This window comes from Chlamydomonas reinhardtii, chromosome 1 (genome assembly GCF_000002595.2).
Source record: "Chlamydomonas reinhardtii strain CC-503 cw92 mt+ chromosome 1, whole genome shotgun sequence".
In the NCBI taxonomy this organism is placed as follows: Eukaryota; Viridiplantae; Chlorophyta; class Chlorophyceae; order Chlamydomonadales; family Chlamydomonadaceae; genus Chlamydomonas; species Chlamydomonas reinhardtii.
Window position 1 is genome coordinate 3,797,724 of NC_057004.1, and position 22,143 is coordinate 3,819,866.

The 22,143-nt window shown below is 60.3% G+C and overlaps 3 protein-coding genes across 3 annotated transcripts; all 3 read left to right on the plus strand.

The window, feature by feature from the left end:
• The first annotated feature begins 109 nt into the window (after positions 1–109).
• Positions 110–5,050, plus strand: CHLRE_01g024550v5 (uncharacterized protein). Its single transcript, XM_001689489.2, has 11 exons — positions 110–479; positions 636–1,609; positions 1,729–1,855; positions 1,970–2,007; positions 2,114–2,266; positions 2,445–2,493; positions 2,627–2,642; positions 2,861–2,928; positions 3,075–3,217; positions 3,320–3,385; positions 3,544–5,050. Exons 2-11 carry the CDS (start codon positions 845–847, stop codon positions 3,661–3,663), a joined length of 1,545 nt encoding a protein of 514 aa, XP_001689541.2. The 5' UTR covers positions 110–479; positions 636–844; the 3' UTR covers positions 3,664–5,050.
• A 459-nt stretch (positions 5,051–5,509) lies between these two features.
• Positions 5,510–7,854, plus strand: CHLRE_01g024601v5 (uncharacterized protein). The gene is made up of 2 exons (XM_001689490.3): positions 5,510–5,947; positions 6,152–7,854. Exons 1-2 carry the CDS (start codon positions 5,645–5,647, stop codon positions 6,227–6,229), a joined length of 381 nt encoding a protein of 126 aa, XP_001689542.2. The 5' UTR covers positions 5,510–5,644; the 3' UTR covers positions 6,230–7,854.
• Positions 7,855–8,539: 685 nt separating this feature from the next.
• On the plus strand, positions 8,540–22,141 carry CHLRE_01g024650v5 (uncharacterized protein). The gene is made up of 30 exons (XM_043058533.1): positions 8,540–8,822; positions 8,955–9,215; positions 9,493–9,644; positions 9,806–9,908; positions 10,021–10,088; positions 10,201–10,558; positions 10,690–10,862; positions 11,188–11,271; positions 11,387–11,549; positions 11,686–11,837; positions 12,286–12,378; positions 12,624–12,695; positions 12,816–12,945; positions 13,053–13,221; positions 13,388–13,470; positions 13,638–13,716; positions 13,825–13,901; positions 14,025–14,113; positions 14,203–16,228; positions 16,320–16,411; positions 16,501–16,653; positions 16,793–19,261; positions 19,444–19,514; positions 19,649–19,820; positions 19,959–20,164; positions 20,268–20,319; positions 20,536–20,596; positions 20,727–20,788; positions 20,917–20,934; positions 21,152–22,141. The coding sequence occupies exons 1-30, from the start codon at positions 8,774–8,776 to the stop codon at positions 21,503–21,505; spliced, it is 8,091 nt and encodes a 2,696-aa protein (XP_042928447.1). The 5' UTR covers positions 8,540–8,773; the 3' UTR covers positions 21,506–22,141.
• Positions 22,142–22,143: the final 2 nt, after the last annotated feature.

Consider the following 22,143-nt stretch of genomic DNA (forward strand, 5'->3'; position numbering starts at 1 on the left):
GGCCTAAAAAGGTCCATGGAGGGCCGACCGCCGCAGAGTCTGAAGTACACAAGGTATCGCGCGTGCAGTAATAGCTAAATAAACACACGGACATGCTACAAGACTGCATGCTTTGAAAACAAAGTAACGCCCAGTTTACGGACCAGCAGAGCGGAAGGTCGCTCCTCAACATGGCATCCTCCTGAACTATCGGTACCTGGTATTAGACAACATTCATGAACATTTGCCCTCGCATACGACGGTGATGTGGTTGGCAGCAGTGTCGGGGGCAGTCCTCGCAGCGGTCCTTACGGTCGCGGTGATTGGCCTTTGTGCAACTCGCCAAAGAGAGCCCGTACACATCAACCCAGCAGCAGCGCAACCAGCAGCGGCGCCAGCGGTCGCGGATGGCCGAAACGGAGCGTCAAGCGGCCCTGCAGCGCAACCCTCCGACGTTCGCTTAAACTTGATTGATGAGCATGCGAAAGAGCATTCGACTGGTAAGCCGGACGCGCAATCCGGTCCCGTCGCGGACGGACACTGAGCTTGCGTGAGGGGCCACACGTTTTCGTACGGTGGCGCAGCTCCCCTTCTTACGCTGGGACCTTTGAAGCTTGCACTTAGCCATTAATGCCATTCGCCCGGGCAATTTCCAGGTGCTCCAGGCGGCTTCGGGGCGGCGGGGGACACAACAGCGCCTGCACCTGGCGGCGGGGTTAGAGCCGGGGCAGTGGTCACCGTCCCTGGAAGTACACTATCAGCAGCAGCGCCTCTCGTGGCTGATTCTAATAGCGCGAACCATAATATTCGGGAGCACTTCGTGGATCGGGTGGCTTGGGACGAGTACGCTGACCGCGTCAGTAAAATGGCGCTGCCAGCGCCGCGCACGGCAGCCACAGGCAGCTTAGTCAGCGCCTACCAAGCGACTTACGGAGGCAGTGGTGGTAGGCCGGCTGCTGCAGGTGCAGACGGCGATCCAGATGCTGGATCCATGCCGCATGGCATCCTGGGCGCTGTGCCCATGACCCCCGACGAGGCGCTGGCGCGGCTGACTGGCAAGGCCACATCATCGGGCTCAGAGTCCAGCCGCCTGCACACCAACAGCGGCAGCGCGCCGCCGCGAGGGCCCTCGCCATTGCAGCCGCAGCAGCCGCGTGGCACAGAAGGCAAGGTGTTCAAGGTGCCGCAGTCGCGCGCGCCCATTCCAGGGGCGCTCACCAAGTCCGGTGGCGGAAAGGAGCGTAGCTTACGGGGGCTAGTAGGGGATAAGAGCGCTTTGGCAGCGCTGGGGTTGGTGACAACGGGAGCATCTGGGCAGGCGACTTCGCCGACGGCCGGGCCACAGGCAACATCGCCTGCAGGTGCGAAGGCCGTGGCGCCAAGCGCTGTGGTTGGTGGGCCAGGCACCAGCGGCGCGCTGGCCACAGGAGTGCAGCTGTCAGGGGCCGTGGCGCCTGGCATGGGAGGAAACAGCTTGATAGGCGGCGGTATCGCGCCGCCGCCATCGTTGCAGGCGGGCGCAATCGCGCACGGTGTTATTGCGCCAGGGCCGGACGTTCACATGGACATCAACCTGGACGAGCTCAACTTGGGGCATGAAATCGGGCGGGGCGGCTTCGGCAAAGTCTACGTGAGTGGCGTCTGTGTTTTGCTGCACGTAGTGAGGACGCGTTGTGATGGGTTGTGGGGACGCTCGCAGCTGTGTATGTGTCCACACTAACGGATCCTCATTCGTTTGTGGGCGCGCAGTCGGGCACGTACCAGGGCACGCCTGTCGCTATAAAAATGCTGCTGGGCAACGCCACTAGCGCCCTATCGGAGCTAGCAGCACTCCGGCTTGAGGTTTCAATCCTCAGCCGCGCCAACCACCCCAACGGTGCGTTGGTTTGGCCCGTGCATTCCTGGCCCTGTGTGGGATTGCACGCCTGCTCCGTGGGGGCCCTGATGTAGTATGTTCAGTTTCGATGATTCGCCCATTACCGTCTCGCAGTGGTCAAGATCTACGGTGGCAACCTCTCGCCGCCAAAGGTGGGGCAGATGCAGCGAACGGCGTGTGCGGTAATGCGTCCCGGTGTTTCCGTGTGCCCGCAAGAACGTTCTTCGCATGTCTTACCTGAAAAAACCCTGTCCGCAGCCCTTCATCGTCGCGGAGCTGCTAATGTGCTCGCTGCACGACTACATCTATCACCCGCAAGCCGATACACGGACGCTGCTGGTGGTGCGCCTGGCGCGGGGTATCGCGGCGGCGCTCGCGTACCTGCACCCCACCGTGCTGCACAGAGACCTGGTGAGTCACCTCACCGCGGTTCTTAGGAACAGGGTTTGCGTGTTTTGTGGAGCGAAACTGCACGTGGTCTCGCATGTTGCGGCCTGTGCCCGTCCTGCCATGGCCCTGTGCACTCTGCAACGTCTGTCGCCGTGAGGACTGGCCCCACTGCCCCGTGCCGTGCCAAACCCCTTGGCAGAAACCCGGCAACGTGCTGCTGAGCCACGAGGGCGTACCCAAGATCGCTGGTACGAGAGGATTTGCGGTTGAAATGCTGTGATAGGCTTGCGCAGTCTTGAATGCCACAGCGTTACGATTCCCTTCCAAGTAAGCCATTCTACATTTGACTGATCTCCTACGTGTGTCATCCGATGATTGCAGACTTCGGCCTTGCCAGGTGGGTAACTAGGGGCTTGGATACAAGGCAGCATGCATGTCATGCTATAATGCTTTTGCTGTCAGCCACTTCACCGTTGCTGCATTCCATTTTTTCGATGGAGCGCCGCGGTGTGGAATTGCGCTTGTTGTTGCTCCTTTGGGGATGACAGGGACCGCAGGGAGGCCGGGGTAATCAATACCTCTGTACACGGGTTGCTACTCATTTGCATATTGTAGGTGGAAACTGAAGACGCTCCTGTCGACGCAAACGCTGGAAGCCGGGTCCGTGCCATACCTTGCGCCAGGTGGGCTTTGTGGCTCGTATGCCATGGGGTTCGCAACGCGACAGAACAAGAAGAGACACTTCGTCTCATGCAGGAAACCCGACCTTGCGTTCTTGACGATACTCTGTATACCGTAGCTGTGACTCGCCTGTGCACCATGACCGCAGAATGCTTCGACCCGGACGTCTGGAGGCTGTCCACATCCGTGGACGTCTACTCGCTCGCGATCATCATGAGTGAAATGCTTATGCGGAGGCCGCCCTGGCACGGCATGTCCAGCATGCAAGTGGCGTGGGAGGTACATGTGCAGGTAAGGCCATGGTTTCGTGAACCTCAAAAGGAGCATTTTGGGGGCCTGTGTGTGTCGATTCTGTTTGCCTACTAGTGACAACATTTGAACTGCTTCGTGCAGGGTCGCCGGCCGGCGCTGCCGCCTGCAAGCCCGCTGGTGCCCGTTGAGCTTCTGCAACTCATTGAGGTGAGCTGTTGAAATGAGCCTGTTTGAGCTCACTGCTCTGTTCCAGGTCTGCTAAGCGCGCCGTAACTCCATGATAGTCACTGTGTGCGGTGGGGCCACGTGCTGGTGGAGCAACTGGACAGCTGAAGGGATGAATGCATGCCTCTCGCCGTGCGCAGGCTTGCTGGCACCAGGACCCCAAGGAGCGGCCCAGCGCGGCGCAGGTGTATGTGGTGCTTTCAGAGCTACACAACCGCCTGGAGGAGTTGGAGGCCGGCGATGCGGCTTCCGGCCGCTGAAGGTGCTCATGATGTCGTCCTGCAGCTTGGTCCCTGTACAGTCCCGGTCATTTTACACGCGTCCGTGCGCTTGCGCATCCTCTTAGCGGGCTTCATTCGCGGCCGACCGTGTGCGTGCAGGTCCCGTCGTGTGCAGTGAGTCTTGTCTGTCGCCTGGTGACCGGAGCATGCCGTTTGGGGCCTTGCGCCCTCGCCCTGACGTAAGGGGTGACTTTGACTGCCGGTCGGCGTTGCCGCTGTTACTTCTTTCATTTGAACGCTTGGAACAGGCGACGTTGTTATAAATGAAGCATGCTGTGAACCAATGCTGTAATGGTTATTCTTGGTACGGTTGGAGGGGGGTAAGTACTCATGGGAGATGGCACTAAGCAAGATGTGGGCGGTTGACATGGCTGCAGCTATAGCGCAGTACGTGGGTGGTGGGGGCGTCGGGAGCGCAGTTGGCTGCTAGCAACTGGAGCGCAAATGCCTAGGCATTGGGAGGAGGAAACCAGAGCGCGTGTCGATAAGCCACGCGTAAATTCAGAGTTATGGGCACTGGTGCACCTGCTATTGTGGGCGCGGGCTTGTTCTGGGCAATGGTGCAAGAATGGTTCACCTGTTAATGTGGGCTCGTTACATGCCGTCATATAGGCGTTGGGCGTTTGACTGCGCATCGGCGCATGGTGGGATCTCCGGTGCTGGGTTGAGTGCAAGTATTGCTCCTAGGTACGAGCCCCAACCAGAGGCCTTGGACTTGGGCCAAATTATAAGGCCCTAGAGGGGCGCCCGTGCCCCCGTCCGACTGTGGCTTGTGCCAACGGCGCGTCCCAACTCCCAACGCAAGTCTAAGTTATTGAAGATGCTTTAAGGAGACGAAATGCGCACGATGCCAGAGGAGGCTGTCGGAGCTAGCAGGCACGGAGTATTGTGTGATTTGTGTCTGACGGTTGATTAGGGACCCCGGCTGGGCGGTACTGACGTCAAACTGCGTCAAAGAACTGTCGGTTCGCCCAGGGGGGGGGTAGAATGTTCCGAAACAGACCCCATGCTTCAAATGGATAGAGCTCAACGAGAGAATCACGAATCCGCTTTCAAAATTGAAAATGGGTTTCTGGGTGCAAAGTTATGACCCCTCAAAGTGGCCGGTCGGTCGGTCGGTCGGGGGTCCCAAGAGGTTTTGCACAGGTTCGTGCCAAGTTTTGTTCCTAGCGCTTCTGTCCTGCAGCGCGCGGCGCAATGGGTGCAGCTCAACGAGGCGTGCGTAGGTATACCCCAGACTTAGCACACATGCATAGTATGGGGTAGTTTGGGAAGGGGCATGTCGGCATGTCGGGAGATGCCTGGGGAACTGGTCAGGGACAGGCCGGTGCCGGCCGACTTTTGCATGGATGAACATGTCAGCACATTTCGTATCATCAAGTAACATTGGAGTAAGCCGTTGCATAGCAGGCCAGTCTATCAGGATACTTGTCGGCAGACGGGTGGACATGTCTACATGTCCACATGTCGGTCGGCCAAAGTGTGTTCCCAAGGCGGATCGTTTTACACAGCGATAGAGCTCACCGAGAGCAGTCGATTGGCACCAACCTGACAAAAAACTAAGGGGTTCTGAGGGGTTTTTGGGGGGTCGTACGGCCGGGGGGGTCGGTCGGTCGGTCGGTCGGGGGGTCCGGGAGGTTTTGTGGCATGGGGTCAAAAAAGTTTGTTCCTACCCCCCCCCTGGTTCGCCTCCTACTCCACACACGTAAGTTACTTCATCAACCGCCGCGTGAGGACAGCGTATCAATAAATCTCTCGCGCCACAGTGACTGGCCGCCGTATCAGATAGGTGCATTGCATGAACAGACCCAGCGTCCCAGCGGCTACTACCATTGGGCCCAGTGCCCCGCTGATGGGCCCTACACCAGGGCCGCTGGGCCTTGCAAGTGCCGCAGTGCCGCTGCCAGCGTTGACACAAGGCACGAGCTACCGTACACCGTACAGGACGTTCGACTTGGTCATGGAGAGGCCGAGTCGACGGTGCTGCGGCAGCTCTTCTCCCTGGGCGATGTCGGCGCTGCCAAAGGAGTTCGTCCGCAGCACCAAGGCCAACCTCGGCAACACGTACGGCAAGGGCCTCAAGGGCCTCAAGCGCTCCGCCGCGGTCAAGGCCAAGATTGCGGCGGCCCTGAAGGGCAAGAACCCCACCGCCGAGACCAAGGCCAAGATGCCCGCGGCCATGAAGGGACACACCGACAGGAAGGGCAAGAAGGGCACCGCGCGCTCCGCCGAGACCAAGGCCGAGGTCTTGGCCACCAACTCAGCCCCTGGCCACTCATCTTTGCGGAAGTTTTGCGCCGATGGGGAGGGGGGGTGTTGGGGGGAGGGGCACTCCCTCCCCCCGCACGGGATGCAAGTGTCGCATGGTAGTGTAGGCACCAGCACATAAGGACGGGCGGTGTTCCCACGCCAAGGGGAGGGGGTTTCGGGGGGGGGGGGGCGGGGGCGCTCGCCCCCCCCCATACAGGAGGGTGCTGGCGCGCGAACGGACGGGCGGCGAAGCGGCCAGGCGCGCGCGTCAGTCACGTTCGTGCGGGGCGAGTAGACAATGACAAGCACACCAGCTATATAGAGGGCATCCAATTGTAGTATGACGAATGCCAAACCGCAAAGATTGAGCGATTAAGGAGTCTGTCTCACTTCTGTCAGTCAACCAGTCAGCAGGGAGCACTGTGCGCACATAATATGTTCTACAAATAGATACTTATTCAAAACATCCCATGATCTCAATGATGCCCAGAGAGTCGCGTCCGCGGGCAAGCTTGCTGGTGGTGCATTTGGCTCGCTCGCTGCGCTTCAGGGGAACCGTCCGCGCGTAAAGAATACAGATCACTCCGATCTATTCAAAATATACTATGCATCGCGCATAGGCCCCTTGGGGAGGTTGCACAATGGGGGGCCAACCGGTCCCGCGCTTCGCATCCCTTCAGCCGATCTTGGCGCTTGCAAAAAAGTAAAGGTGCTGGGCGAGCTGGCTATTCTTCAACATAAGAGTCAACGCGTTTCGTTCACCCACCCCACAAAGTGCATCTGCTTTGACCAGCGTTTTCTCACAGCAAACGCTCTTAATAATTAATGGCGCGCCGCTGGGTGGGGCGTCAGGGCGCGAATAGTCAGTTACACTTGGTCGCAGCCTTGAAAGCGGGCTGGGGCGCACGCCAGACCCCAAAAACACGCCAGGAGGCACACTTTGGAACAGCATGTGTAGATGAGTGGCTAAAAATGCGGAGGTTGCTGTTGTGCGAAGGATAGGTGTGGAGGTGATTGCGGACTTCTGGTCACGGCTAGCTGCGTTTGTGAGTCTGCGTCGGCCTCCGCGCCGCTGGGACCTTGTCCCGAACCAGCACCCATTCCTAGCGTCAGATGATGTTGGAGGGGTTATCTTGGTAGGGCCAACAGCGGACTCGCCACCGGCCTCACCCTAGCTTGTCAGCTTAGGGACTCGCAATAAGAGGTAGTCTTATGACGCCGACCCACGGCTTAGGTGAGCAACGCTAGCGTTTGCGGTGAGCCGGGCCTGGGGTTCCTCCCCTCTCCGGAGGCGAGGAGCATGGGGGTCATTCGGGGATCTCTCCTCGGGTGAGCGTGCGTGTCTCGTACGTTTTTGGGGCCCTGGCTAGTCCACGGCTGTCGTCCCACATGTAACCTCTATCAGCTAAAAATAGCCCGCCCGTGGGCTTTGTACGCGGGTGGTCTTGCGCCACGATGCCGGAGTTGGGTGCCGGAGTCACATCAAGGTCGCAAGATCGAAACCCGTCAGGAACGGTTCGGCTCCGTTACCTGTGTAGGCACTGAGCATACTTGTGCCGAACTTCCCCGAACGAGCGCCATCTCGGCCTTCCCAGGTCGCTGCTCTACGGGTGAGGATGCTGGTGCGGCGGGTTCTGATGGTTTCCCCGCGAGAGCTATCCTGCTTTCTAGAAGCCGGTCTGCGAGCCAGTTGGCGCTGATGCGCCGGGGCAGGAGGAGGCCCCTGATTAGGGAATGTGCGTCACCCAGCGCCGATCTGCGAGCCCGTGTTTCGAGGCGTTACCGTGGCCCAGTATGGCCGATGGTTGCAGACAACCCCCCTCCCCCACATACCTAAAAAGCGCCGCGTCTGATACAGCGCTGATTAACCATATTGACTGGCCAGAACACTGAGCGCAAGACTTGTAAGGTAGGTATGGACTGTACGGCACTGACGCTGTGTTTCACCCCTCTTAAGTTATGAACACAGAGAAGTATCGTGTGCGGGTGGGGCCGTGCGGGGCCGGTGGATATGTATGCGAAGGGTACAATGGTATGCCGTAATGCCGTCCCACCTGCCCATGCTCTTTCACCGAACCACCGATAACAGCAAGCAGCAAGCTGTGCCGCCTCAAGGAATCCCGTGTAAGGCGTGGGGAGCTCCGACGGCAGGGTCTCCGTCATTGGAGTGAGCATTCCTATGCCTGCCACTTGGCCTACCTACCAAGACTCATACCTGGTGGAGGGACATGGCTGGAACGTGCAGCACTGACACGGCGGTGTGGTAGCTACTGCACTGGTGGTGATTGTGGTGGGAATGGTGTGCGGGGCAACATGAACTCACAGGCCCAAACGCTCAAAAGCCCGTGCATGGGCGCGCAAAGACGGCATAGTGACGGTATGGTTATGCCGTGCCCGGTGATAGATGCGGGATAGATACACACTCCAATTGATGTTGGCATGTGATCGGGGAGCGACGGGTGCGATTGCCGATTGGGACGTCTGCGAAGTGCGAGCTCGGGGATGCCCCGACGCAACGCGAGGTGTCCTGCCGGGTCGGCAGCAGACTAACCAGGACTTGGCTGTGACGTGCACCATACATATAGTATGCAATACTATCATAAGACTCATACTCTGACCGACCAGATGTTGTTAACATAATTTCTCACTTGGTTCCGTGAAGAAGTCCTCCTCCTTGCCTTTTGCCTCCAAGCACACAGCTTGCCACGGCTTATCTTCAAGGCCTGTCAGTACAAAGCTTTTTGGGCGCCATGGGAGCACATTTGCACAGACAGGAGACTACGTGATTCGCGCTTCGTGCCTGGCTACTAGTGCCGTGAAAGGACGTCCAACCATTTCAATGCGTGGCTTGCGGCAGGGGCTTGCGGTCCTTCTCGCGGTCCTTCTTTGTAAGCCCGTCGGGTCCTTGGCGGGGTTGCTAGCTTCAAGTAATTGCAAGGCCATGGCTGTGGCAAGTTTGTCAAGTACCTCCCGTTCAGCGGCTCGTGCTCCTGACGCTGCCACCACTGCGTTCCCCGCAGGCATCCGCGACGCCGAGGGTGCATGCCCTATCAACCCAGGTTATAACTTAATAAATCCTGGCAAGGAAGTGCCTGCCAGTGCGCTGGTCGTCCGGGCGTCAGCAAACAACATCACTGCGGCCAGCATTGCCTGCGGACAACGCCCGGACTGCAGGGGGTTTACCAGCGGTGGCCTGCTGGTACTTTCAGACTTAGACGTCACGGTTTGGGCGGACAGCTCGGACCCGACGTCATGTGTGTATGTGCGGGCCAGCCTCACAGGTGGGTAGTGACCATATCTCAGCGCCCATAGCCCATAGCCCATAGCCCATAGCCCATAGCCCAAGTAACCGCGGCCTGGAAGAAAGACATCGCAGCAGAACCCTTGAGGCAAGGGGACAAAGCCGTTCCGGCAATAGCTGGAAGGGTGCCAAAGTGCCCATGCCTGTGGCGGCATATGCGATTCTACTGCGTGGGGGACGCTCACTGCGTCGGACCGCGCATGTGTGTTGGGTGCTCCTGACTCAGCTACGGTTCGTGCTGTACACATGCTTTTCAGGCGGATGGAATGAACAGATGTCTGGCGTCGAAGTATCGAGCGACTTCGATCTAAACGTTCCTTACTATGGCCGCCTGGTGTGGAGCGCGTGTCAGCAGCTTTGCCTGGACACGCCGGGGTGCCGCAGTGCCAGCTACATGGCCTCGGAACAGGTCAGAGTTGGTCTGGGTCTGAGTGCAGAGCTCGTCATAAGCAATGGTGTTGGTCACAGCAGGGTTGAGCGGGGCTGCCTGGGTGCGCTTCGGCCTTGTGTGCTGCTGATGGCTGGGGATGAGGCCCGCTGCCTTACGCTCACATGCTCGCCCTTGGTTAGGTGTGCCGGCTCAAGTCTGCGACTTGCGCGGAGGCGCAGCTAGGCAAAGGGTGCACCGTGCTTGGCTCACGCTTTGAGGCCTTTCTCCATATAGACCGTTCAAGTAAGTGCTGATGAGTGTTAAGGCAACGGGTGCATGCAACTGGCGTTTGTTGGTTTCTTGCTTTGTGGTTTTGGTCTTAGTCACACCCCTGCATCCTGCTGCTTGCCCGCAGCTACCCTGGACTTCGTGGCGGCGAGCTGGCTTACTGCTATGGCGTACACGGGGCTGACGTCTCAGCCGGTACGACATGGGTTGGGCACTTGAAGGCCTGATGATGATGTTGTTGATGGGCTGATGCTCATGTTCAACCCGCTTACCGCAACTTCCAACGGTCATGCCATTTCTTGCCCAGGGGACTTTCGATGGAGCCGTTTCTGCGTGCCAGGAGTTGGGCACCCGGTTGACGTCTTTGCACTCCTCGGGCAACCTGAACACGCTGGTCCGCATGGCCACAAATGCGTCGCTGCAGCTAGCGCCTAGCACCCCCGGCAGCTCAGGGCCGTGGCACTACTGGCTGAACGGACGCCACAGCAGCAACACCGGGAACATCACCTGGGCGGATGGCACACGGTTCATCCTGCGCCAAAACATCACCGTGGACTCGCCGGGCGGGTGCTTTGCGCTGACCATCTACAACACCACAACCCGGGCCCTAACGGTCCAGGCATGCAACGCCACGGGGTATCCACTTTGCTCAGCCTTCCCGAACGGTGAGCGGGCTGCTGAAACAGGGGTACTGTGACCATCCAGTGCCAGAGTTCGTACCCGACGGCGCGAGACAATCTGATATCTTGCCTGCTGACACCGCGTTTACTTGCCTACCGGACGCTGCGGCGGGCAGGTGTGGAGGCATGGCGCTTCCAGCCCGAGAGCACGGTCATCCAAGTGTACGACAACCGCCTATCCGGTCTGGACACGGCGGCGTTCTGCGCCAGTAAGGGAGCGCGCCTGTGGCGGCCCTCCGGCGTGCGGGGCCGCGAGCTCATTCATGACGTGCCGTTTCAGACCCCAGCGGTACGGCTTGGGGCTGTGATGATAATAATAATAGGTACTCCCTGCATGACAGGGCGTGTTCTGCGGAGGTAGGGGCGTGAGGGCATGAGGGACCACCGCATAGATGGTCTCCGCCGCTGGGCCCCTGTCCCCCAAATTGGGGCTGTGAATGCAAGGAATGCGCGAACCGACACCTGAACCTGGGCAGGGACCAACGCGGGCTGGGCGAAGCAGGGTGCCAGCAGGCTTGCTTGCAGCGTATGTGGTTCTGCCATGTACAAGCTGCAGGTTCTTGCTGTCGCTGTATGATGCCTAACCACCACGGGCCCATATAACCTTGACGCAGGTCACGAACGCCTGGGTCGATGGCTGGTGTGTTGATGGGACTCAGGAGTGCTACTACCCAAACGGCACTCGCATCAGTGCCGAGGTAAGGCCATGACAAATGAGATGCAATTATGCCGCACAGCTTGCCTGCATGTATGTATACTCCCCACTCCCCAGGAGAGAGCATTCTCTACTAGCTGGCCCTCCTCATGCCGCAGATGATGAGCCCAGACTTGGCGCGGCTGTACAGCGGCCCCGGCTGTGTGGTGTTGGGGCTGCCGGTATCCATCCCGGCCTACTACTACGGCGCTGCCTGCGACACCCTGCTCGCCATCGTCTGCGAGTCAGTTCCTCCGGTGCCGCCGATTGCAGGCATGCAAGGTTCGTCGGGAGTTGTGAGGCGTGAGTTGTGAGGGCTCGGGTTATGTGATGAGCGAGACGCAGTGGCTTGCCGTACGGCTCGGTCTGTGTTCCCAGCGAAGTGACACCCAAATTGACTTATCATGTGCCTCTACAGATGTTCCGGCACGGCTACGGCTGTTAAGCCCCAACGCTTTTGCTTTCATGGCGGCCCCGCGGACGTACAACGAGGCCGAGTCCCAGTGCGTCACCATGGGCGGGCACCTGGTCTCCATCCCGGACGCAAGCACGGATGCACTTGTCTCATCGGTGCGTGGTTGCGCGTTTGACATTGCCGTCAGGGTGGTTCTGTTACCGTGGGATGGCGCCTTGTTGGCGAGCTCATTAGGGGGCTCGGGACTTCGCTTGGCAGCATCAGCCGCAGGAAGAACTCGCTTGCCACCCCGCCAACCCACCAAGCAAAGAAACGGTACGCACACACAGAACTCTTCATCTTTACTAATCCATACCGTATGTGGAGGGCTGCTAACCCAGTTTCTTGGTTACAATGCGCGGAGGAATGGATTTTTGGTTCCGTTAAAGGTCCACGGGTTCCTCATTCTCCCCGCCAAACAGCCCCTCGCCCCCTTTCCCCTCCCCGCCCGCCGACCGCCTGCTGACCACACGCCAGACTCACCTCCCCGTGCATATATTCAACTGACGTGCTCTAATGCTAATACGGTAGGTGCTAAGGACAAGACCCTTTTCCTTGCCGCAGACTTGGTTTGACATGGATGGGCCCAACAACAACTTCGCAATTTTCAAGTACACCCGGCGGATCCTTACGTACCTAGGCGGCGACTCATACAAGGTTGGTGTTTGTTGTGGGTTGTATAAGTGTTTTCGGTTTCTGTTTCAGGTACAATGCGGTTGATTAGCTTGGCAGGGACAGGGCCAAACAGGAGGACCGCAAGGGAAGATGTACGCATGCCGACTGACTGGCGTGACTGCGCAGAACGACTCATTCTGCCGCCACTCCATTTGCATGCCCTGAACTGCCGGCAGTGTTTGGGGCAGTGATGTACAACGCAGTAACGAATCTTCGCATCTTTGCAGGGCAATGGCTTGGCCTGGTTGGATGGGAGCCCGTACAACTATGAGGGCGAGAAGCTGAGCGCCTCCTCCATGGTGCGTGCTGCAGGGCGGCAGGACCGGATTAGCAGCCTTCCAAAGAGCATTTGAGCTGACCCTGTATGGCGCACAGTAGGATCGACAAACTTGCCATGGCCTGTGCGTATGCGCGTGCAGAACAATGAGGGCTGCTTAATGATGTCGTCGCTAGGAGCAGGCGCGCCGGCGCCGCGCTGGGAGGTGATCCCTAAAACTGACTGCTCGACAATCCGCTTCAACTACACCTGCAAGCTACCAGCAAAAGCATGTGGGTCCCATCTTGAGTGATGCAGCTTGTCCAGTCTGCAGCGTGTGCAAGCCTGGTGTATGTCTGACCCGAAGGCGCTGCTGAGCCCCTGTCCTTACACGGCGCAGATGTGCAACCCTCCGCGGCGGTGGCCAGCGACGGGGCGCTGTTTGAGCTCCACTTGGAAACGCCGCGCACCTTCCCGGACGCTCAGGAGGCGTGTCAGGCGCGCGGCGGCAACTTGGCTTTCCTGTCACCTGACACCTCATTTGAGGACATCAATTATTTTGTGCGGCGGTGGGTCGAAAAGACGTGGTTGGGCGAGGCAGGGAGCGGGTAAAGCGCGGCTGTCGCTTGCTATTGCACGCTGGCGGCCAGGGACTCGTGTAGAATGCTACAGAAGCCCAATGCAATTGCCGGTATGTGGTCCTGTGCCAATGCGGGATTTGCCTGCGCCTCACAGGCTGCGCCACGAGCTCATTGGCATCATTCCCATTATGGGGGACACGTTCGCGTACTTTATTGGGGCTGTAACCAACAAGACCGGTGAGCTACTGGCCTGTGCGCAGACGGCCACGCAGCAAACTTGTGCGGCGCGTGCTGCTCATGTCAGCTCAGCAGTCATCGCCAAACTGCATGTTTTGCGTAGTTGACAAACATACGTCTGTGTAACCTCGCTGTCCAAAATATGTTCTTGCAACCCCGCTGCACAGATGCGCAACTACGCTCGGCCGACTTCAGCTGGCTGGACAGCTCGGCTGGCCCATTCAGCTGGCCCATCTGGAATGCCGGGTGAGTAAGCTGAAGTGCACCTCGCTTGGTGATCTTGCTTGGTACTTTTGCAGGCCTCCGGCTGTAGCGCAGCACCGTGCCATGAATTTATTATGCCTCTGGACACAGGTTCCCGCCTGGACAACCCGTGGAATACTCGTTTTCTGCCGGCACACGCACGGCGGCAGTGTTTATGTCTAATAATGGTGGGTAACTATGTTGGCACATGAATGCATAACAGCTTAATTTCTGTCTTGAGCTGGTCAATTCATCTCCGTAATCGTCTATCTGGCCATTCTCACACAGCCCCGATGTCGGCTTGCCTGCAGGTGCCACCGTGGTTGCGCGTAAGCGCTACGACAACGCCCTGCCCTTCCTGTGCCGCAGTCCCTTGGGAACGCCTATTGCGACTGCTATGGTGAGCATAGTCTTATGGCTGCCTGCTTTAGCTGTCTCAATATTCCATTCCGTTCTAACCATATCTGGCGTTGCTTGACTTGACCATAGGCTGACGACGGCACGACGTACGAGGTGCTCCGCACGCCCTACGCGCTGCCGTACCATGCGGCGGAGCAGGTGTGCCAGGAGCGCGGCGGCCACCTCGCCGGCGTGTCCTCGCCGCAGCAGCTGGGGGCGGTGGCGCAGCTGTGCAGCGCGGCGCTGCAAGCGCTGCCGCGGGCAGCCAGCGGCGGCTTTGAGAGCCACGACGTGCCAGACGGCTGCTGGGTGGGGCTGTACTGCCCAGCGGGATACCGCGGTGATGTCAGCTTCATAGACGGTTTCGGCGAGCGTGCCCTACGTAGGTTGGCGAGCTTTCAGCCTTCCATCCTCCAGGGCAGTAGCTGCAGCTCGGGCTCTGACTTGATGTGGCTCGACAGCCGCAGTACCGCAGGCGACGGCGGCCTGGCGGGCCTGGTCAGCGGCGCAGCGTCTAGCCTGAACCCTGGCAGCCGCTGCGGTATGGTGCGGCCCGGTGCCAGCAGCAACAGCAGCAGCACTGCGACGCTGTCTATGTCGTCTTGCAAGCAGTTCGCCGCGTTCGTGTGCGAGCGTGGCGGCATGAGCACTCCGCCGCCGCTACCGTCCATCACCATCACCCAGCCTGCAGCTACAGCACCGGCGGCGTCAGCAGACTCGATCCCGTCAGGGGCGGCTCGCTATCAGGGCTGCTACACGCTGGTGGATGGGCAGCAGCGCGCGGCGGCGGCGGCTGGGTCGCTGGCACTGGCGCCCACGCCGCTGCCGGTCCTGCTGTCGCAGAACGCGTCCAGTCTGGCTCAGTGCTACAGCCTGGCGCAGCAGAGCGGCCTGGCGTTCTACAGCATCGTGGGCGGCAGCGCTTGCTGGGGCGGTGCCGCTGCTCCGGGCCTGCCGTTCGTCAACGTCAGCGACGATACGATGTGCCGACAGGCCTGCAGCAGCGGGGACACTAGCAGCAGCGGCGGCCAGCAGCCAGGCTGTGCAGCGGCGGGCTATGCGGCCGTGTTTGCGCTCACAGCTGCCGCTGCCGCAACCGCAACAGCTGCACCGGCCGCAGCGGCAACTGTCTATACCTGCATGGCTGAGGAGCTGGTAGCGGCCCCGAACGCCTCAGTCGTGGGGCAGCTGCACATCAGCCCCTCCCAGCTGTCCCGCTGCGAGGCGCTGTGCTCCTCTCTGGCAGCCTGCGACATGTACACGTATGACACGCGAGCGGGCGCCTGTGTGCTGCTGGGTGTTCCCGGCGTCGCCAGCCTGGCCAGTCTGCCTGTGTACGACGCCCAGTGGGCCCGGGCCACGTGCGTTAAGGCTGTGCGGCTGGTTGCAAACTCCACGCTTCGGGAACTACCTACTTCCAGCTCGATTGCAACTGTCCCTGGCCGCCCCACGCACCTATGCAGCGCGGCGCTGGGCAACCAGCTGCAGGCCGCTGGGTCAGCAGCCCTCACGCCCCGGAACGGGCTGCCGGTAGCGGACGCAGCCGCTTGCGCGGCGTCCTGCGCTGCTAACGCCACCTGTCAGGGCTTCGTGGTCACACCCACGTTGGGCAACGCAAGCGCTTCCCTGCTGTGCACGACGCGCGCTGGGTTTGTGGTGGACCAGAGCTACGAGTGGGTGTCTGCACGGGCTTGGGTGGAGCTCCCACCTGCAGCCAGTAGCGCAATCGCCGGCAGCAGCAGTGCTAATGAGGGTTGTCTGGTACTTTCACGCCTCGTGCCGCCGCCGCCGTACATGTGCACGGACTACGTGGATGCGGGTGGCTGGGAGCTGCAGCAGCTCAACACCTCAGACGAGCAGGCGTGTCGCAGGGCGTGTGAGGCGAATGACGCGTGCTCCCTGTACGTTCTGTACTCCTCACCGCCCAGCTGCAGCCTGCGTTTCCGGGCCTTCTACAACAACACAGCTGCATATGCCGCCGTGAAGGGCTCGAACCTGCGACTGGACAGCACCAAGCTCGGCACCGTTCGCAGCTGCATCAACACGTACCGGCTCTTGCAGCCCTTTGTGTCCCCTTCAATGGGCCGTGCCAGCCGTCAAGTCCGTCTCGGAGCAGGTACCGTACTTCACACACATTGTTGACGTTTCCCGTGCACGACCTCACCTTCGTCGCCTCCAGGCTAATGCATCCTGTCTCGTTCCTGCAGATGGCGCATTTCACCTGTGCGTACCTCACATGGACCTCCGCGGAGTCAATGACTTCTCGGCAGACACGTTTGACGACACAAAATGCGCGGCGGTGAGTAAACGCCTGCCTGCATGTGCATGTTTTGTACGTGTCCATGTGAGCATACATTGAATAACGTACAACTGCGCTGCCGCGCACAGGAATGTGCTGCACACTCGACCTGCAACTATTTCATCACGACCTACGACGCCTTTGAGACTGGCGTTTGCTACACAAAGCGCGAGCCATACATCTTCACGCTCGGCGAGGACGCTGAATTCCCAGATACTGGTGGCCTCACGCGCATTGACATGGTGCGTGTAGTGAGTCCCTTCATGTACTTCTTGTGGAATTTCGATTGCTGATGTTGCCTTAGGTTGTGTTGCACCGGCTTTGCCACAGCCCCATGCCTTGTGCTCTCTTTACCCATGCCTTGCTTGCCTTGCTTTGCAGGTCAGTGTTGCGGACTCGTGCTTTAACCTGGAGCGGCAGCTGCCCCGCAGCGCGCCCGTCTACGTGTGCGCGCAGCAATACAGCGCCGTGTTTGCGGCGGGCGCGCGCAGCATTGCGTCTGTCGCCACCGCATACGCTTGCGAGGCGCTGTGTAATGTCGACGCGGGCTGCGTTGGCTACACATGGATGGCGCACAACAGCACGTGTGTGCTGGGAACCAGTAACAGTGGCAGCAGTAACAGCAACAGCACCAGCAGCACCGCTGGAGGTCTGGCGGCGCGCACGACCGGGCCGTCCTGGCTGGCCACCCAGACGTGCTTCAACACTCCACGCCTTCAGAGTGCAAAAGACAATGGCACCGCAGGACTGTACATCCAGGCGAGCAGCACATGGCATTATTGTCAGTGGGGTGACAGCATCCTGGGCCCGGCGGCTCAGCTTCAGCTAGACATCCTCGGCGTAAGAATGATTCTGAACGCAGGGGTCGCAACTAGCAGCTTCGCGAGTGTCCGCAACTGCACTCGCGAGTGCGCAGCCGTTGACGGCTGCCAGACGTTCAGTCTTACATGGCAGAATGCCACGGATGTATCCCCCGTGTGCCTGTTGCTGGGATGGAGCTCGGCAGCACCCTACTCAGCCGTGCAGGTGCCATCGGGATCGTCCACGCAGTTATCGCTGACCTGCCTGGTGCTTGCGTCCGAGCGCGCGTTTCCCGCGGCGGCCGGTGGCCTTGTGCACCCGCGCGTGCGACCGGCGGCCGTGCAGGCATACCGCAGCAAGCAGTACAGCGTGTACCTGCAGCCCGCCAGCTACAGCCTGGCAGCTGCCACTTGCCAGAGCGCCGGCGGCGGAGGCCAGTTGCTGTCTCTCAACAGCGCCCAAGAGCTGACGGTGGTGCAGGCGCTGCTGCGGCCGTACCTACAGGCAAGCACCCATCCTGCAGCCGGGTCGGCGCAGCTGGACACGACTCCGTTCTGGACGGGGCTGGTGTGGTCTGGCAACAGCACCGGATGGAGCTACAGCCATGGCCGCAAAACCGATGTGACGTTTGTGGGCTCGGTGCTACAGTCAGGGGCTGCAGGAGGCTGCGGCGCGCTCGACCTCATAGGTGGAGCAGCAGGGCTCCGCGCGGCCAACTGCACCGCCTGGGCCCTGCCGTTCGTGTGCGAGTATGAGATGCCGGCCGTCGCGGTGGATGGAATCACCAGCTCTGGACAGCCACTGCAGCTGTTCCCCGCGCAGGCCGGATACAGCCAGGCACTGCAGCTTGCCTCGGCTGCCGGCGCAGTGCTTGCGGTGGTGGACTTGTCAGCCGCGGCTCCCGGCAGCAGCGGGCGCCACCGCGCACGCGCGCTGCTGCAGGCGCAGTCAGGAAGCGGGGCGGTGCGCTTTGGTAGCGCTTCCGCTGCTGCCGCCGCATGCGGTGCGCAGCAGCTGCTGTCCTCGGGCTGCTGGGTGCAGCTACAGCCGCCGGCAGACGCCTGCAACAGCACCAGCGGCACTGCAGCGCTGTGCGGCGCGACCGCGCTGCTGCTGACGGATGCCGCATCCATGACGGCTTCCACGCTGCAGTCTCTGGCCGGCCTCGGGTCTGGCACCAGCAGCGTTGGCAGTGGCAGCAGTACGTGTGCAGCGGCCCTGGTGTCCAGCGCCTCTGGCAGCGCCTCCTACGTGCGCGCGCCGTGCGCCACCCAGGCAGCCTTCTTGGCAGCTGTGGTGGACCCGGAAGCGCCGCTGCGGGCTGCGATGGCATCGCCTCCGCCACCCCCATCCGATACCACCAACAGCGGACTCTCGGGCGGCGCCATCGCCGGCATCGTGGTGGGCAGCGTCATCGGCGGTCTGCTCCTGGTCGGTTTGGCAATGTTTGGGTGGATGCGATGGCGGGGCGCCAAGCCCGCAGGCAACGGCAGCAATTCCGATACCAAAGCCAACGGCAAGGTAGAGGAGAAGAATGGCAATGGCTGCGACCATTTGGCAGGTGCCGGGACGAAGGACAACAAAAACGGTCCGAAGACGGACCGCGGCGCTCCGTATGCTGTCAGCGTCACTGGCGACAGCCTGGGCACCGGAGAGGCCACGCGCCTGCGCTCCAGCAGCGATGGGCCGCTGGTGCTGGCGCCCGTGTCTTACGGGTCGTCTAGCGTGCAAGCAACCGGCGCAGCAGGCAGCCCAAAGGCTGGCGCAGCACAGCATCAACCCTTTGACGGCTGCCGCGCAGTCACCGGCGGCAACTCGGAGGGCTACGACCAGAGCAACTCCGACGTGACGACCGCCACAACTGTGGCTGGCGGCGGCGCTGGTCTCAACAGCAGCCGCAGCCACTACACGTACACCAACAGCGTCCTGTCGCTGCAGGACCGCTCGCGTGAACCGGCACCAGGCAGCCCGCGTGTGCTGCGGCAGCTGGTGGTGACGGCGGAGGACCCAGACCACCTGGACGTCACGTGGCAGATCGACCCCAACAAGGTGAGCGTGGCTAGGCTCGCATGTTAATCCGGCGCGGCTTGCATTACCGTTACCCAGCTGCGCGCCAAGGGGCTAAGGCGGGAGCTGGTCTGTCGGGGCGGCTTATGCTAAGGTTGAGGGTTTTAGGAGATTGCAGCTTTTTACCCCCGTACACATGCAATGATGCAATGCCTGCCTAACAGGACGTAAGCTGGGACGAGAACGAAGAGCTGGGCAAGGGCACTTTCGGCGTCGTATACCGGGGACTCTACAAGTGAGTGGCGGCTCCAGTGCAACTGTCCCTGCTTGGATGTGCCGCGGTCAAAAAACGTTTGGCTGTGCTCGTGTGTCCTTGCTTGCCGCCACTCCAGTGCCAGACATCAGGCGTGTGTTGTGTGCTTGCGGCAGGGGTGAGCCCGTGGCCATAAAGACGGTTATGCGTGGCGGACACGGCAAGTACGAGATGGATGCACTCAAGAGTCTGCTGCAAGAGGCGCGCATCCTGGCGAAGGTGCGGCACCCCAACGTCGTCACCTGCTACGGGGGCTGCATCACCGACAAGAACGTCTTCATCGTCGAGGCAAGTGGAGCCGTTGGGGGTCAAGGGTAGGGCTGTACTTGAAAGGCAGGATCGCAACGATAAAAGCGTGGGATTGTTGTGCCGCACTGCCGCGCAATTTGAGTGCGCGTGTGTTGTGTGTCGTGCTTGGCGCCGTAGGAGCTCATGCAGCAAAACCTTGGTGAGCTAATCCACTCCACCGGCGAGGCACTGTTGCCGCTCGAGACGGTGCTGCGCATTGCCATGGACGTGGCCAACGGACTCTTCCAGCTGCACCCCACCATCGTGCATCGCGACCTCAAGCCCGACAACGTGCTGCTGGACGCGGCCGGCCGGGCCAAGATCAGCGACTTTGGGCTGGCGCGGTGAGTGTAGCGCTTAGGCGACGCGTCGTATGCCGTGAGTATTATGTAGTAGTGTATGACTAAACAGTTTACTAACGTCTTCACCTGTCTGGTTTGCAAACAGGTTCAAGCTCCAATCGTACCTGGCCTCCACCAAGAACTTTGCGGCGGGAACGGTGAGACATTGTGGCCTGCATGCATGCGTTTGTGCTGTTATCATGTTCAAATGCTTGACGCAAGTGACATTGAGACACCGCCAAGGCAGCTAGTTGGCATTCGTCAGCCAGGTGCAGTGCAGTGAGTCAGGCATGTGCCAACGCGCCGGTTTGTGCGGACGATTGCTAGTAACACCACCATCCTTTGCGTACACGCTTCTTATTTGGTCCCTGCAGATTCCGTTCATGCCGCCGGAGGCTTTGGGTGAGGAGATCAACAAGATTTCGGAGAAGGCTGGTGAGTGATTTTGCGTTGCAGAGCTAGGGCTATGAGCTGGTCCACATGCAGAGCGTGCTTGCTGCTGCCGTTTCGCTTTGTTACTCGGGCCGCACACAAGGGACCGTCGTGGTTGGCTGCCTGCTTGCAGACATCTACTCCCTGGCTGTGGTGTTATGGACGATGCTGACCGGCAAGGTGCAGCCGTGGCAGGTGAGGCCCAGCAGCAACTTAGCATTTGGGGTGCGTGTAGTGTGTGCCGCCCACAGCATGGCAATTCCTTACGTCGCGTCATTGAGCCGCTGTCTTGCCCGGCTGCCCCCATTTCCTGCTGTTCGCAGAACTACCACTACGCAGCGGTGAGCACTCTCCGGCCGCAACGAGGGCACATAGTAGTGCTCTTGTTGGGTTGGCTGCTTGATTGCTGCTGTATACTTCGGCTGGGATACCGGGCTTGACAGTTTTTGCCATGCTCAGTAACGATTACAAAATACCCCTTATCAAGGTTGCCCACATACGACCGTGTCGCTCAGTAGGTTTGCCCCGCTATTGGCCCATTTGGCTGAACCCCTACAGGTGTTGTACAAGGTCTCCATGCGCGGCGAGCGACCGGCGCTTCCAGAGGATCCCAACCGCTGCCCGGCCCGGCTGGCGGGCCTCATCAACCGTATGTGGTCGCAAGACCCTGCGGCGCGGCCGGGCGCGGGCGAGGTCCTGAAGCAGCTAGGGGTGATCCTTCGAGACGTGGAGCGAGTGATGAGCTCGGGGGCCGCCCAGAGCCACCGGCACTCCACCACACTGGACTCGCCGTGCAGCCAGTCCACACGCGACGGCGCGCACGGCAGCGGGCAGCAGCGCGAGGGCGGCAGCAGCGGCAAGCGCAGCAGCCGTGCACTCTCGCCCGCCCCTGGCGATGCGGCAAGCCGGTAAAAACTTCTGCATTGCACAACATTTGAGGGGTTATCGTCATGCAACAAGCATTGCTCGCAGTACCCCCTGGTTTGGGGACGCCCGCTTAGAGCATCACGACTGGTGATGTTAGAATGTGTATTCGCTGGCAAGGTGGGACGGGCAAACTGATTACTTTCAGTAGTACAGTATCAATGTGGACGTCCTTTCCTGGGTGTTGGCTGTGGTTTTGTCGCCGAATGGTTGGTGGTTGGCAGAGCCACGATACTGTAGAGCTGGTGGATACTGTAGACATGTGCTTCGTAAATTCGCCCTTTGTTGCGCCAGCGGATACCAATGATGAGGGTTCCTTGGTGTGGTACAGGGTGTCGGGCTTGCTGCTTGTCAGACTGCGTGGGGCTTGACTGCATGGGGCTCGCTAATGGTATGGGAGCGCGAAGCCCTTCACAAACACGCGGGTGTTAGCTATGCCCTTCATGATACAGTCGCAACTATGTATGTGGGTTGCGTGAGTCCAATATGGGCGCGACCCACCGACCCAATCCTGGCTCGCCTCCCATCCGTGGCATCACCCGCGGCGGTCTTTCAACTAGCTGGGTATGACGCCGGTCTTGAAGAGGGGTCAAACGGAAAGGGACTTTTTATAACGCATGGGTCAA